The sequence below is a fragment of the Didymosphaeria variabile genome, assembly GCF_027946475.1.
Source record: "Didymosphaeria variabile strain IMI 356815 chromosome Unknown scaffold_3, whole genome shotgun sequence".
NCBI classification, from domain to species: domain Eukaryota; kingdom Fungi; phylum Ascomycota; class Dothideomycetes; order Pleosporales; family Didymosphaeriaceae; genus Didymosphaeria; species Didymosphaeria variabile.
The window spans coordinates 592,099-607,026 of record NW_026611622.1 but is presented as its reverse complement, the minus strand read 5'-3'; the positions used below and the strand labels follow the sequence as shown (position 1 = coordinate 607,026).

The following is a 14,928-nucleotide window of genomic DNA, read 5'->3' as shown; positions in this document are numbered from 1 at the left end:
ATAGGCTCGTTTTCAGAATGGGGAATTGAGTATTAGTGATCTAATGTGATTCCAAAGTGCGACAGTCCGGACTTAACGAGGGTGAACAAGGTGGAGTAATGTGCAGGGTGTAGAGATCAGACTTGCCTGCTTATGGCTAGCGTGCGGGTTACATAAGTCAATGTTTACGCGGGATCGTGTGGGGTGCATCTGGACGTCTTTGATGTTCACACCTGCGTTGCGCTGCTATTACTGTGGTTCATTATTCTCGATCCTGAGCTCGATAATTGATCCAAACCACCTAATCATGGTAGGTGTTTCTTCCTGGGCGGGTTACAATTAGCTCACGTTCACAGTCTCGCGACTCCAACGCAACCTACCTCCACTTCCACGCCTCACACCACGCCGATCTCCTCGAGGACTTCACGCAGTCTAACACCCAGCTACCCGATGAAGAGATCCTTGTCCCGCATTATCTCCAGCCGCTGAACCCCGAGGACGAAGACGACGTGGTGCCAGACCAGCACGCTGCATTTGGCATTCAGCGCGCGACGCAGGGCAAGAAGGAGATACACTGGCGCGACCTAGGGCTCGACGAGATAGCGAGAAGAGCACCCGCGGATGGCACAACTAGCGGCACCAATGCCGGACCGGCAGGTGCGAGCTCCAGAGCGGCAGCGCTGCAGACTCGGGACGAGCCTGTGATGCTAGCACTGAGGAGAAGGCCTGGTGCTGGCAGTGCGAGCGCTAGTGTAGCTCTGCCTACTTCCACTGCACAGGCGAGCGCAGGGGGAGCTGGAAACGGACTACCACGATGAACACGTTTCGGAGACGATAGACTACGATTGCAACAAAGCGACATGAGGACTTTTACATGAATATCGACACGCCGATACGCCGATACACATATATACATTATATAGGTGTTTCCTACGGCGCCTCAATTATCCCTCCCTTCACCACCGTCCCCACCACAAAATCCGGCGTCCCGTTCGTAAAGTTCGGGACATCCGCCATCAATAGACCCATCTGCTCAGGGTCCGCCGACACTTTCTGCCACCCTTCTAACGTCTTGAATCGGACAGCAACTATATACGCGTACTCTGAGTCGGCAGGCGCTTCGGTAACGGTGGCGCCCAGCAAGCCGTGTGGGGCCCATTCTTTGGCGACCATGGGAATGTGGGTTTGGAGAAGATAGTCGATGTCGAGCCTGAAGCCGGGTGTGCGTTTGTAGATGATGTTTATGACGGCTTCGTATGCGGGGATTGGGGTGGTCATCTTGATATCTGGGAAACCGGGTTAACGATGCGGAAACGTTATCGCAGTCGAATTTGAGGGTATCGAAGCTTCGGACGAGAGTCGAATTAAGACTTAGATGTTGCAATTGACGGCAATGCGTCTTTTTTGCGCTCTTATACTCTTCTGTTCTTTAGCGGCCTGGTTGAGTCAAACACCTACGCACTGCCGCCCTCCGAAGATGGCCCACATCTTTTTCGTGACATTTGGAAAAATTGTGCGAAGGATCCTATATCGTCCGTCTTTACGAGCAAGTGCAGTGGAGCTTTACGCTCTGGTGGAGTGTAGTTGGCGGAGTTCCACCACGTCGGCAGGTCGGGTGTTGTCGGCTTGCGCTTGCGGTTCCTTCCTTGTTTATGTATAGCTACCCACGTGCTACCGTCGCCCATTATGTATGTGAGGAACCATGACAGATTGCCCTCGTTGAAGAATTGCTTTTTCTCTTTGTTCAGGTCGCAATTCAAGGTCAGCGTTCCTTTTGATCCTTCTTCCGTGCCTGGAGTACCCTTCGGATCTTGAAATATCGACAGACAAGTGCCTCCCCTTCTGTGTCTGCTTCTCTTTTCATTCCGTATGGCAAATCTTGCAGGCATCCACCATTGCTTGCTCAACGGGTGCAAAAGTCTCACGAACGTAGCCTCGTTACGACTTTCTATGCAGTCCAGGGTAAGCGAAGATACACAGCATGATACTGAGCCACCACAGCCTGGTCGTTCAGACCCCGCTTTCCTGGTGCCTAAATACAGGCAGACGCGGAAGTTTTCATCAGCGAAAGCCTTCCATGATCCTCTACGATTGTCAAACAATCTACACGAACTTCCTTCCTTCAGCATGCCCAAACGTCGTCGAGTCGGGTCCGCCCCCAGTGATTCGGTGCCGCTTCACCAGCTTTGTGATAGGTGCTTGACCTTCACGCGAGAGAGTAAAGTACTCGAACAGCTCAGGAGAAACGGGCGCTATGAACTACTATTATTGCCTGAAAAATGCAAGCTCTGGACCATAGGACAACTGACTGATGAAGCCAATCCTTGTCATCTTTGCAAGCTGATAGCAGCTTGTCATAACACCAAAGGGGTACACAGTGAGACTGGAGCGGGATTTACGCTGTTTCAAGGCTCCAACACCAATTGTGTCTATTGTTCCATTGATCCTGACGATGCGGACCGTCTTGATACCGGCCTCACCTTCCAAACATACAAATGTCAGAATGCTCGCTAAACTTCTACACGCTACTCGACAACGTCAGGCTGACGTTGATTTCAGGGCGTGCTACGGAACGGAACGACTATAAGAGGCCACTCGCATTAGATTGGACACACGTACCTCAAGATCCCCGCCAGAACATGTCTGCGTTGAAGGGCTGGCTTAATAGATGTCTATACTGGCACCCTCAATGCATGGCTTCTAAGAAAGTTTCTAATAACAAATTCACTCGCCCTAAGAGGATACTCAACATCGCAAACGGGCAAGTTCGACTACGTTGCGATATTGATGATCGGCGATACGACCGCGAGTTTTCCAATTTCCAATATGCGACTTTAAGTCATATGTGGGGATCAAACCCAGCGCACCAGCTACGTTTGGTACAAGACCGCCTCGAAGAGTTCCAGAAAGACATTTCAGAAACCGAGATCTCACATATTTATGTCGAAGCTATTCGGACTGCTCGCGCTTTAGGACTTTGTTATCTGTGGATCGACTCACTCTGCATAATTCAGGACTCTAAGGCGGATTGGACACGAGAGGCTAGCAAGATGGCTGCCACCTATGGTCACGCAATGTGCAACTTAGCATATCTATTTCCTCCGGAGAACCCTCCGCCGAAGCCACGCGAAGACCCTAGATGCTATGCTCCATGCATTGTGCGTCGAGCATCTCGTCAGTCTGATGGAATATATGTATCTCGCTCCCAACCTCCTTGGGGCCGCGCATTTTATTGGTTGGAGCGAGCTGATTGGCCCCTGCTTCATCGGGCTTGGGTCATGCAAGAGAGGCTACTATGTCGACGTACTATCTATCTTGGTCATCAAAACCTGATATGGGAATGCTTCCAGACGTTCAGCGATGAGCTTATTGGCGATTACGGGTCCGTGCAATGGCCCATTCAAGCATCCTACGACAATTTGGACAAACCTGACATTATGCGTGAAGCGCCTCATCTCAGCATCTCAGGCCTGGACATTCCACCAGAAAACCATGAAGATTGGCAGAGACTGTACTCGTTCCTTGAAATGTGGCAATGTCTCTGCTCGAATTATGCAGCGATGTTTTTGACGCAAGAGAGCGATAGAGTCATGGCATTTACAGGAATTGCGGAAGCCATGCAAAATACTCACGCTTTGACCTATGTTGCGGGCCTTTGGAAAGAGTATCTTCAGCCAGGCCTCCTTTGGCATAAACAGAAACACGAAGATTTGCGCAAACTATCGACGGACGAGGTCCCTAGTTGGTCGTGATTCAGTTCAAAGCTGGCCGCGCCAGGCACGTACAGCTATATGACACTGTCGGCGACGTGGTTGTCGTGGGTACACTTTGAACTGAAAAGCTGGAGCTGGGCGCGTGTTGTTGCGGTATCCCTCCCCAATGGGTTGCATAACCATCACAATGTACGAGGGGCACGCATTGACTTGTCCATGAGAACTGTATATGCAACTTTGACTCAGAATTCCAATGACTCGGTACAATCAACCCTACTAACATTTCAAGAAAACATATACACCCAGTACTGGCCAGACGACACAGAGCAATCGTTCAATATGGAAAAAGTGAAACTCGCAGTCGTCGGCACGAACACAAGATATATGTTAATTTGGATATATATTGGTCTTGTCCTAGTCCCTGATCGAGAAGCTGACGGCGAAGTCCTTACATGGAGACGACTCGGTTTGTGGAGGATTGGTCGACGACCCGGTTTGTCGAAGATTGAAAACTCTGACGCTGCGGCGATGCTCGAACAATTTGAGATGTCTTTGGTTGAGGAGACATTATCTTTGACCTAGTCAAAGTCCTCATCGACATGTCGTAGTCCTAATATCGCTTTGTTGCTAGCCACGCAAGGGCACACGTTGCTATAATATCAGTCTTTACCTCACCGTAGTGCGTGTCATGTTTGCGTTAAGGTATCGCTTTTGCTGAGTATCACCATCTCGCATGCTCGTAATTTGCGCGTCCTCGATTTTATGAGAGCTTTGATATCAATTGCCGCAAAGTGTATGGGCATCTGCTCCACGGGGGACTGCTCGCTGCATCTCAGTTTCAACACATCATACGTTTTTCTGAGTGACGATAGCTTACAGCACCTGGCTGGCTCACCTCGAAGCTATAACATTTATCAGGCTCGTATTCGTTCTATCATCGACCAATCTAGCGCTTCGTTAACGTGCAAAGGATCGTTCGAATCTACACTATATCCTCGCCGACTCTTGCTTCTGCTCCGGCACTTGTGTTAACAGCGTGTCACTCTGTAGGGCCGCTTTCAGGTTATCCAAAACCAAGAGCTCCATATCACGCTGCGTTTCATACGTCGCAGTGCCCATGTGAGGCAACAGCACCACATTCTCAGCTTCAAGGAGACCCGGATGGATCTTGGGCTCCTCTTCGAAGACGTCAAGTCCTGCACTCCAGACCTTCCCGCTCTTCAACGCATCCACCAATGCAGCCTCGTCAATCAACGGACCGCGCGCGGTATTAACGATGATGATTCCATCCTTCATTTTGTCAAATTCGTCTTTGCCGATGATGTGTCTCGTAGACGCGTTGAGCGACAAGTTGAGACTGAGCACGTCGGACGTTTCGAGCAGCTCGTCGAAAGTCACATACTTCGAACCTTCCTCTTTCTCCGCTGGCAGCTGTTTCCGGTTATGGTATTGAATCTTCATACCAAAGGCCTTTGCACGATGTGCAACAGCGGAACCGATTCCGCCCATACCCAATATTCCGAGCACCTTGTTCTTGGGGTCGTGGCCGAGTGCGAAGTTACCGCGCCATTTGCCTGTATCGCCAGGTCAGCTCCCTCCAAAGCATAGCTACATTGAGCGCACCTTGTCTAACAGCTTGGAAAGAATGCGTGATGTTCCGCAACGCGCCTAACATCAGGAATATCGCCACATCTGCCGTGGCATCGTCCACAGCGATTGGCGTGCTGCTGACAGAGATACCACGCTTCGTACATGCCGGAACGTCGATGTTATCGTAGCCCGCGCCATTGTGGCATATGAACTTCAGTGACTTCGGAAGCACATCAAGAAGCTCGTCGTTAAAGTTTCCAGTGTACTTATTTGAATCATTTGAGCGGTACAACGCATATATGCCATCGAATGCTCCGGACTTGCACTTGGAGATGAACTCTTCTCGTGTGCCGGAGGGGTACTCGTACAACTTCGAGGCGATGCTTCTTATCTGCTCCCACTCTTTTCTTGTGTGCGTGAGCGCGCCGATGAGGAGAGCGGCTCGTTGCGTCATTGTGATCGTTGAGAAGGTGGATGGATCGGCAAGAGAGTCCTTACTGCCAGAAGTGAAACAACAATAGAGCAAGTACTAACAGTCACAAGAATCATTACCCTGCAGCGGCGCGCGAACCTTTATCCCACGTTGACGTAGCTTATGCGCTGTCGGCGACAATGCCGATATCTCGGACCGATCTCCACTGGGTGTAGAAACCTTCCCCCGCATTTGCGGGGAGCAAACACCGACGCGTAGGACGATACAGACCTTCGACAACTTGCGCCTCTAACACCTCACCCCAACGTATGATTTGGTAGATGTTTCTTCGTGTGTCTAGGCCAGCTGCTCTCGCAAAATCTTATCTCTGCAACGCCCTCGCGGTCACCACATGCGTGAAGGAATACTCCCGCGGGCCGAACATCGGACCTGCACTCCATGCCATCAGGGTATCTTGGATGATATCGTTCTTATCAGTATTTCGTCCAGGAATCTACGTTTTGCTGTAGGAGCGATACATATAAGATCAGCCATTAAGACACTCTAGAACCTTGTTCGCGGCAACGATACCCATGTCAGGTCGACGTTCATACATGCGTCTAACTATATGTATTGCTTGTCGCAGGAATGGTCCACCAACAGAGCGATGTGAAACCTTCTCACCCGGCCCGAAACAGCTTTGTCCGCATCCGCCGTATACACTGAGCTTCGTCTGCTGATTTCTTGGATCCTCATTGGCCGGTCTGTGTCCTCCGGCAAGGACCAGTTGTCAACATAATCTGGGGTAGCACACACTAGCCAGCAAACGCCTAGACCTGTAGGAATTTAGAAATGTGGCTTTGATACGAATTCTTGACAGATGTAAGGTCCTCATGCATTTTGATAAAGTTGAGTTGTGATTGAACTCAGTAACCCAAAAGCATTTCTATGAAGTATGTCAGGAGAGTAAATCATCCCAGTCATCCTGGTACACGGTGGATGCAAAACAGGCCCTTCAGAGTCCCTCAAACACCTTGACCACCGCCTCAGTAGTGCTCTTCGCACTCTGAGGGTTCATACCCGTGACGACCCTTCCGTCCACAATGTGGAAATCATCCCATACTCCATCCGCACGGACATCTACATCACTGGTTAGCTACCTTCATTTTGACCAACGCAAGGGCGGAACAGCTTACATTCAGCACCAAGAGCCTTAGCATGCTCGTCCACAAGCGGCTCGCCCCAGCTCTTCAGCGCATCCATGATCTTCATATCGTGCTCTGCTTGCGTAGTGAATCCAGTAATCTTCCTGCCCTTAATGATGGGTTGACCATCGGCATCATTGATGCCTGGGAAGATAGCAGGGCCGTGACAAACAGCGGACACGACACCACCGTTAGCCCATACCTTTGAGGCAATGGCTTGGAGATGCGTAGCATGTGGGTAGTCGATCAGAGCAGCATGTCCAGCGCTCGCGAAGAACACGCCGTACTGCATCACGTCGTCAGTCAACCCCGCGTTCATTTTCACCTCCACGAAAGGCCTTAACACTTACCCGACTGCCATCCAGATCCTCGGCTTTGCGCTTCTTGTCTATCTCTGTCCTGAAATCGCTCTCCTTGTTGTCGTACTGCTTCCGCTCGTCCTCGCTTAGAAAACCTGGCTGCAGAGAAAGCCAGTCCTCGGTCCACGTGCCCTTTTCCGATGCGATGTCGACTTCGAAGCCTGCTGCTTTGAGCACATTGTATGGGTGTAGCGCTTCGCCGATGAAGACACCCGTTGTGTGGCCGTTGGGAGCGAAGAGCGAGGCATGCGCGGAGGTAACCGCAATGAGGGCGCGGCGGGGTGGAGACATTTCGAGTGGTGTTCGATTTTGATGATATACGGACCAGATAAAATGATGAAGAGTGCCTTCGTATTTCGCAGATTCAGCGGCCTTTTATATTACGTCGTTCCCTGTCGCCTCATGCTGCAACTGGGGATTACATCAGGCGGCAAAGGTTCTGACGACGGTTTTCCCATCCTGGAAGTATCTTTGTGCTGCATTCAGGATAGCATCATAAGCGAGTGGATCCGCGTTCTTGCCTGCCCGACTTCGAATGGTTTCTTTGCAGGCTTTATAAGCTGGTTTGGGGATTACTAGGCATCCTGAAGCCGGCATGAATATGTTGGCGACATTTCGAGTGGACCAAGCGAGCGAAAAGCTGATTCCATTGGCGCTGTCGTCTAGTTGGGATGCCTACATGTTGCCTACGGAGGCGGGAGGGCCGTGGGGGCCGGTTTAGCCTGCAAGCGTGTATCGCAGCGCATGCATGCCGCGGACTCAGAGCTTATATAGGAAGCCTTGCGACCAGAAGCACTGCCTGTGAGAAACCACCTGTGGAGCCTGCTTGTCGCGATTGGTCGGCTCGCATGTGCCCATTCGATCTAGCTTCGCCTAGAAATCCATCCGTATTACGCAGATGCACGATATTGTCCTCGAAGTAGGATGACCAGGTCACAGTTGTTCAAGCTTAATATCTTCGTAGCGAATAGTATGTTCCTTCTCTAGGCCCGGAGAGCTGACGCGATCATGGAGGCGCTCGATGTCGGCGGGAACTACTTTAGCTTCGTCGCCGTCAATGATCTTCGCGATTTCCTCAAGCGTAGGGCCGCGCGTCTCGATGTACATAAAGTAGACGAAGATAAGCTCGAGAAAAATCCAGACCTATTCGCGTTAGCATAAAGGTACCCGAAGACGAGCAAGAACAGCAAGTACTTACGGCGTAAATCGTGTACAACTTCCAAGCGGGCTTCAGATGTTCGAAGCCAAGCGGATTGACGTACTGATTGATTGTCAGAGCCACCTGTATGAAGACATTCATGATCATCAGGCCCTTTGCACGGATCCTGAAAGGTAAAATTTCGACGGTGTAGGCGACTAGCAGACCGGTCCAAGCGACGGAGTAACAGAACTGAAAGATCCAGATGAACGCTATGACCGCTCGACCGGCTGGTATACTGTGCTTCTCCTCTTGAAGCGATGATGCTACGGTCCATATAATGAAGCAACCACACATTGATGCTGTGGCAATGGTAAAGAGGGGCCGTCGTCCAACGCGGTCAACAAGCAGTGAACAAGACACGGAGACGATCAGCGACATGACGGTAATCCCCCCATTAAGGCCAAGCTGCGTATCCGCATCCTTGATTCCTATGCTGGCGTATACATCCGTCGCATAATAGCTCACTAGTCCATTGCCAGACCATTGGGAAAAGAGACCTAGAGATGCCAATAGAAGAAGCCTATATCTGTTTCCACGTGTGCGGAAGAAGTCGAGGTAGGATGAACCGGTTTGATATTGGAATTCGATTTGTAGCGTTTCACGAATCTCGTGGAATTCATACTGGACGGTTGGATCTGTGTTGTCGCCATTTGCGTGGTACTTGCCAAGGATGTTCAAAGCCTCCTGATTACGACCTCGAGCAACGAGCCAGCGTGGCGACTCCGGTATGAAGAAGATGAATAGTAGCTGAACAATCGAGGGGAGAGCTTGAGTCAAAGCTGGCACTCGCCACGACCAGTTACTATCCAGCCGCTTTGTGCCAAAGGTAAGCCAGGTGCAGATTATCGCTCCGACGTTCCATAGACAGTTGTATGTCGCGGTAACACGACCTCTGTGCTGTGGATGACATAACTCAGTGAGCAGCAATGGAGATGAAAGCTGCGACAGAGAGTTACCAAAACCCATCATCGATCGTCCCACCATAAAGCGAGTGAGACCTGTTGCTGTGCCCTGAATCGAAGCGCCTATGATCATCACTATGCAACCAAGGGCTATTGCAGCCTTTCGACCCATATGATCAGCTACGAAGGGGACTACGGGTAGCGAGATGATAGAGCCGATCGAATAGAGCGCAGTCAAGAGGCCGAGTGTCGAGCCTTTCGGATTGCCGAAGTAGTCGTTGAAATGATGAAGCATCCGTAGGTTGTTTAGCATCGAACTAGCGAATCAGCGGAACTCGGTCTTGTAGGGTGAAGCATACATACGCATCGTATCCAGTAGTAGCTGATGCAATGCAAAGGATAAACGCCCAAAAGTACAGCTTTCTTAGCCCGGGATCCCGTTTCCAATCCACCTTACGTAGATGGGGCGCTTCGATGTACACCGACTGCGAATCATCTTTTCCCAGGTCCAGGACCTTACCGACCATAGTGAATGTACAAAACCGGGGAGTGATTACCTGGTATCGCAATGGGAACGGGCGCCGAAGATCAAGAATGCAGGAGCACCATGTGGATGCTGTATATAGACTACTGTGAGCTGAGCACGCGATCCGTGCAGCAATGCGGCACCAAGAAATCACATTAGCTTCCAATCGTTTGCTTTCCACATATGCTCACTATGGAGTTTGGAGTAAATGCGTGTGGCGTACCCCATACTCTCAGCCCTACGGTCCAACGGACCGGGTAAACTGTAGTGGCTGCCTGTTGTATTGAGGAGTCCATCCAAATGCGCCAATAGACGTTTGCTCATGGGAACCCACGAGTCAAACGCCTGTCATCAGGACGAGATGGAAAGTAGTCAGTATTGCGGCGTGTTCTAAAGATGGCAGTCGGTGCGGTCAGCCGGTCGTGCCTCTCGTGTTGTATAAACGCGTTGTTGGAGATAGATAATACTCGACGAAAAGGGAACATTGAAACCTATTTAGGCATTTTGCAAGCTGTTTTCGATGACGCGCATCGCGCCAAAGCATAGAAACGGCGTAGTAACGTTTTCTGGAAGGGTCAAAGGAAGCATCCCACGCACAGCTATGAGGCGCCTGACGCGGCACAGTGAAAAGCACAATCTACACCTTCGTAAGGCGCATGAGTTATATGGCTGTCCATTTTGATGATTATGCCACGGTTGAGATGGAAGTCGCGGAGGGTGAGATGCCAAGATGGTGCACGTGATTTTGTTCGCTGCGCGGATCCGTCCTCCCGTGGGGCTAATCCACTCTGACCTTGACCAGTCCACAACCGCCAGTCTTGCACTCCCAGAGCATGGATATCGACGCAGGGCTTTGCTTGACGAGTACCGGTAGTGATATCGCGAGGCACATGCTGTTCGATGCCACAACTGTTCTGAGAGCAGCGACATACCCTGACTATGATCCGCCATTACTGATGCTACCTGGCAGCTTAAAATCCGAAGGAGACAGCGTCTGTTGTCTGAGGACGCTCGACAAGGTTTCGAAAGATATTGTTGCCCCTCTATAACCACGGCGGCTCCGAAATATTCCAGCCTCGTGTTATAATACCTCCCCGGACGTTCGCGAATGCTGAACGCCGCGGCGATAGTGGAAAATCGAAAAGAAAGGGGGACATACACCGCAATTGGTGAGTACGACACAAATTTCTCCAGGTCAGATCTGACCCCTTAGGATCTGAAGACACAAGAACGACGTGCAAAAGCGCAGAGCAGACGTCTCGATCGATGTGCTTGTCCCATCACTAGAAATTCGCACGACAGACGCCCATTTGATAGGGTAGTCTCATTGTTGCTGTCGAGCTTTCTAATGGGCTATGGATACCACTGATTGGCTAGATCTAATTGTGCCATGGTATCTGATGCTAAATGAATGCAAACGCTTTAACGAAGTGTAGAGGCGCGCAGTGGTATTACGGACACCTTGTGGCTTTTTCCAGGCCTCACAAGGAACGGCGAAGCTTACCCCTCATCCCAGCCTCGCTTTGGGTGAAACCAGTTTACAGACGAACCCACCGATGACAAAGGAAGATTGAAGCGTACTCGATGGATCTAGCACTCAATGCCTGGGTTGGTGCTTCATATCGGTCAGACCTGATATTTGGTAGCCTCGGAGGCCAACAACGATGTAGTGATGGCAGCAAAGAACCATCCACAACTTAAGCTGCAGCCAAGCCGGCCTCTTCGAAATCGCAGCCTTGCGCTACCTTGTCCTTGTGCTTTCTCCCCTAAACGTGAAGCGGACGACACAGAGATTAGTAGAACGAAGCTGGGAAAACTATTCTGTTTCTTGTTAAGAGAACCGTGTTCACGAATTCTTATCATTGCTTGGTCGGCCTCGTTGCGAAGCATCGGGATGGTTGTTGCGTCTGACGCGCTGTGTGCAGATACTATATGCTGCAGCGGACGTCATGCGGACCCATTGACCCATATAAGCTCACTCCAGCCCAGCCTTTATCGCACCCTCTTCGTCGCCCAGCCTACCTGCTGAGGCATCTTAGCGCGCCTGCCATGCCTATCTCTGGGGCTCCCGTTGAAGAGGGGACATCAGAGGGAACTGTAACAACAATCGGCTCTAAGCGTGATTGGTACCATAGTACTATCTTCACTACAGATCTACCCACCTACCAAGTGGAAAATGTACCGACCCTTACCACGTTTTGGACGCCTCCGTCGGGCTGTTCCAACAGATGGATGGCAGATCTCATCACCGCAATATTAGAAACGACTCGAAATAGCCCAGATCCTCCGGTTGGCACGCCTGCACCGATACGACGTGGAACAAGTGACCCGACCTTTGCCCCCATCATCACAACGCCAGAGACCGGGAGAGCAGCCCCGTATTCTGGAACATTCGTCGCTTTTAGTACGAATCCACCTAATACAAGCTCTGGCGCGCTTTACGATGCCTCTTACATTTCCTGTCAGCCTCATGGCGCTCCAAATCACTATAGTCCGGGCATATGTCCCCAGGGCCAGACTGTCGCAGAAATCACGGAGTACCACTATTCGACTACGTCAGGAAGCGTTGCGACTAGGTTCGAAGCGAGTTGTTGCCAGAGGTAGATTACATCTTACAGAGTCACTGTGCCACAATTCGCTGACAAAATGACCATCCAGTGGTATGGCTTTCAGAGCCGAGTGGGAGAGCGCATGTGTCAGTAACATCTCTACGCCTCTCCCGATTTTCACTCCCTTCACAACGACCATAGACGGCGCGGCAATAACGGCATATGAATACGCAGGCCGGGCATTCGTCGCTGATACTTATGGAGCGGACGGCTACTCGACCAGCACGTTCTCCAATATCTCTACCGCAACATCCGGGTTTATAGGCGCAGACCCTATCGTGGTTGGCTTTCAAGAACAGGACTTACTGTCCTTTCCAGTGGACTACGTCTCGTCAATGGCGAAGCGGTATAATAGGACCTGGACCGCTGCTACAACCACGTCCAACGCGCCCACTGCAGCAAGCACTCCCAGTCTACCTGTACAAACCAGTCCGCCATCTACGCCCGCAGATAACGCTGGTCTCAGTACTGGGGCTAAAGCAGGCATTGGGGTCGGAATTACTACAAGCGCCGTCGTCATCGCAGCTATTGGAGCACTGGTTTTATACAGAAGACGAAAGTCGCGAAAGGCTAACGAACCGCATGAGAGCGAACCCATTCCAGAAATGGAGGATCGGGACGAGGTACACTCAAACAAGAAGTGGTATTTGTTTGGAAAATGGCGAAACGAGATGCCTGCCGAGAACCAGCGGCAGGAATTGGATCCTAAGGCGGTCCATGTGATCAACCAAGTGCCGGTTGAGTTAGACACTTCAGAACGACCGCAAGAGCTTGAACTGAATGATGTTGATGACGAACAGCCACCATTCCAAGAGCGAGATAAATGAGCTTTCACAACCTGAGCCTCCCTTCTGGCAGTATCGGGATAGCGTTCGATGCGCCACATTAACGTAGAATTTTGTACGGAAAGGGATGGGGAAGAAGATAGGTAAAAAGAGTAAGGAGATTTTTCAACCCAGACAACATGAAGTATTTATCTTTAAATGGGACTAGGTCTAGAGCACATATGTAGATTGATATCTTGAAACTTGTGACCCTAATCTACAGTGATGCACACTGCATAAAGCGTTGCTCACGGATGCACGTCATGATGGTAACAAATGAACCCTATCTTTAGAAGCCATGTTGCAGTATACGACTTTAAAGTTTCCCATAAAAAGCAGATCTAGTGTTTTGTCTGGGTTTATATTTGCGAGAGGTGTAGTGCTGTGGCGGCGTGATGCGTGACGGTAGTCGCTGCTTTTTGGCGAGGTTTTTGTTTGCTAGGTACCACAACGAAACTTTCAGACGTGCGGCACCTCTCCTTCACTTCCTTGACGACAACAACAACTGTTCAAAATGTCGGCACCTTCAGGAATGATCGATCCCGCCATCTTCGAGGGCCTGCAGACAAAGGTCGATGAGGATACGGCCGTCCGCGATGTGAGCGCACACATTCCGCTAGCCGAGCCGCACGTGACAGCGTACTGACAGCGCGACAGGAGCTCAAGGACATCATCCAGGCGCTGGAGAAGCAGAGTATGGAATTGCCCAGCGAAAGGATATGTGGCTAACCTTTCGTAGATCGCAATATCTCCTTCGTCCTTTCAAGAGCGCATTCGACACCTTACGCAGACCGTACGTTGCAACGCTTGCACCCTTGAGACGCGTCGCTAACAGGAGATACAGTCCCTAGCGTTCTGAAGGCCTCCGAAGAATCCATTCAAAATGCCATCGAGACCGTTGGAAACCTTGCACAGGCAGCGTCAAAGCAGCCTTATTACAAATTCAACAGCATGTGGTCCCGACAGGTGCAGGATGCGGTATGTTCAAAATTAACAACTTAAATGAACGTCCACTGATTTCATCGTAGCTACAAGGTATCTTGTTCTGGGCTTGGCTCGGTGGCAAGGACTACAACGGCAACGAGGCAAAATGCGGTCGCCTGCTCACGCTCGAGGAGCTTGGCGAGGTCCTGAAAGGTACGCACATCCATTGACATTCGTAGATACTATGTAATCTAATAATTCGCAGTACCTACCAATCTCAAGGACAAGGACGAATTTCATATCACCATCGAAGAATACCTTCTGGCACTCACCTCGCTTGTGGAAGAGCTGGTATGCCCTTTACACTCTCCTTTATCATTGGAATACATTATTAACATACCCACTAGACCCGTCTTGCGCGCAATGCCGTCACCCTGGGTGACTACGAGCGCCCTCTGCTCATCAACCAGTTCGTGAAGGATGTGTTTGCGGGCTTCCAAATCCTGAACCTGAAGAATGATATCTTACGGAGGAAGAGCGATGGGCTGAAGTACAGGGTCAAGGATGTCGAGGATGTGGTCTACGACTTGTCACTGAGGAATTTGGTGCCGAAGAAGGGCGAGTAAGGAGGGGGTGGTGCTGTATGAAAAACGTGTGGCGCAGGGATCGTGGCGCTAACCACAC

At 50.7% G+C, this 14,928-nt stretch overlaps 7 protein-coding genes across 7 annotated transcripts; 3 read left to right on the top strand and 4 right to left on the bottom strand.

The window, feature by feature from the left end:
- Positions 1 to 286: 286 nt before the first annotated feature.
- Positions 287 to 797, top strand: N0V89_003549 (uncharacterized protein; the record flags this gene model as incomplete). Its single annotated transcript, XM_056212350.1, has 2 exons — positions 287 to 289; positions 336 to 797. 2 exons carry the CDS (start codon positions 287 to 289, stop codon positions 795 to 797), a joined length of 465 nt encoding a protein of 154 aa, XP_056072658.1.
- Positions 798 to 909: 112 nt separating this feature from the next.
- N0V89_003548 (uncharacterized protein) lies at positions 910 to 1,257 on the bottom strand (the record flags this gene model as incomplete). Its single annotated transcript, XM_056212349.1, has 1 exon — positions 910 to 1,257. One exon carries the CDS (start codon positions 1,255 to 1,257, stop codon positions 910 to 912), a length of 348 nt encoding a protein of 115 aa, XP_056072657.1.
- A 3,422-nt stretch (positions 1,258 to 4,679) lies between these two features.
- Positions 4,680 to 5,736, bottom strand: N0V89_003547 (uncharacterized protein; the record flags this gene model as incomplete). The annotated part of the gene is made up of 2 exons (XM_056212348.1): positions 4,680 to 5,266; positions 5,316 to 5,736. 2 exons carry the CDS (start codon positions 5,734 to 5,736, stop codon positions 4,680 to 4,682), a joined length of 1,008 nt encoding a protein of 335 aa, XP_056072656.1.
- Positions 5,737 to 6,709: 973 nt separating this feature from the next.
- HSP31 (plasma membrane heat shock protein) lies at positions 6,710 to 7,549 on the bottom strand (the record flags this gene model as incomplete). The annotated part of the gene is made up of 3 exons (XM_056212347.1): positions 6,710 to 6,834; positions 6,891 to 7,185; positions 7,250 to 7,549. The coding sequence occupies 3 exons, from the start codon at positions 7,547 to 7,549 to the stop codon at positions 6,710 to 6,712; spliced, it is 720 nt and encodes a 239-aa protein (XP_056072655.1).
- A 642-nt stretch (positions 7,550 to 8,191) lies between these two features.
- Positions 8,192 to 9,888, bottom strand: N0V89_003545 (uncharacterized protein; the record flags this gene model as incomplete). Its single annotated transcript, XM_056212346.1, has 3 exons — positions 8,192 to 8,401; positions 8,457 to 9,678; positions 9,725 to 9,888. The coding sequence occupies 3 exons, from the start codon at positions 9,886 to 9,888 to the stop codon at positions 8,192 to 8,194; spliced, it is 1,596 nt and encodes a 531-aa protein (XP_056072654.1).
- Positions 9,889 to 12,578: 2,690 nt separating this feature from the next.
- On the top strand, positions 12,579 to 13,323 carry N0V89_003544 (uncharacterized protein; the record flags this gene model as incomplete). The annotated part of the gene is made up of 2 exons (XM_056212345.1): positions 12,579 to 12,582; positions 12,638 to 13,323. 2 exons carry the CDS (start codon positions 12,579 to 12,581, stop codon positions 13,321 to 13,323), a joined length of 690 nt encoding a protein of 229 aa, XP_056072653.1.
- Positions 13,324 to 13,834: 511 nt separating this feature from the next.
- tsn1 (Translin-1) lies at positions 13,835 to 14,870 on the top strand (the record flags this gene model as incomplete). Its single annotated transcript, XM_056212344.1, has 7 exons — positions 13,835 to 13,918; positions 13,978 to 14,014; positions 14,060 to 14,113; positions 14,165 to 14,298; positions 14,349 to 14,457; positions 14,510 to 14,595; positions 14,652 to 14,870. The coding sequence occupies 7 exons, from the start codon at positions 13,835 to 13,837 to the stop codon at positions 14,868 to 14,870; spliced, it is 723 nt and encodes a 240-aa protein (XP_056072652.1).
- Positions 14,871 to 14,928: the final 58 nt, after the last annotated feature.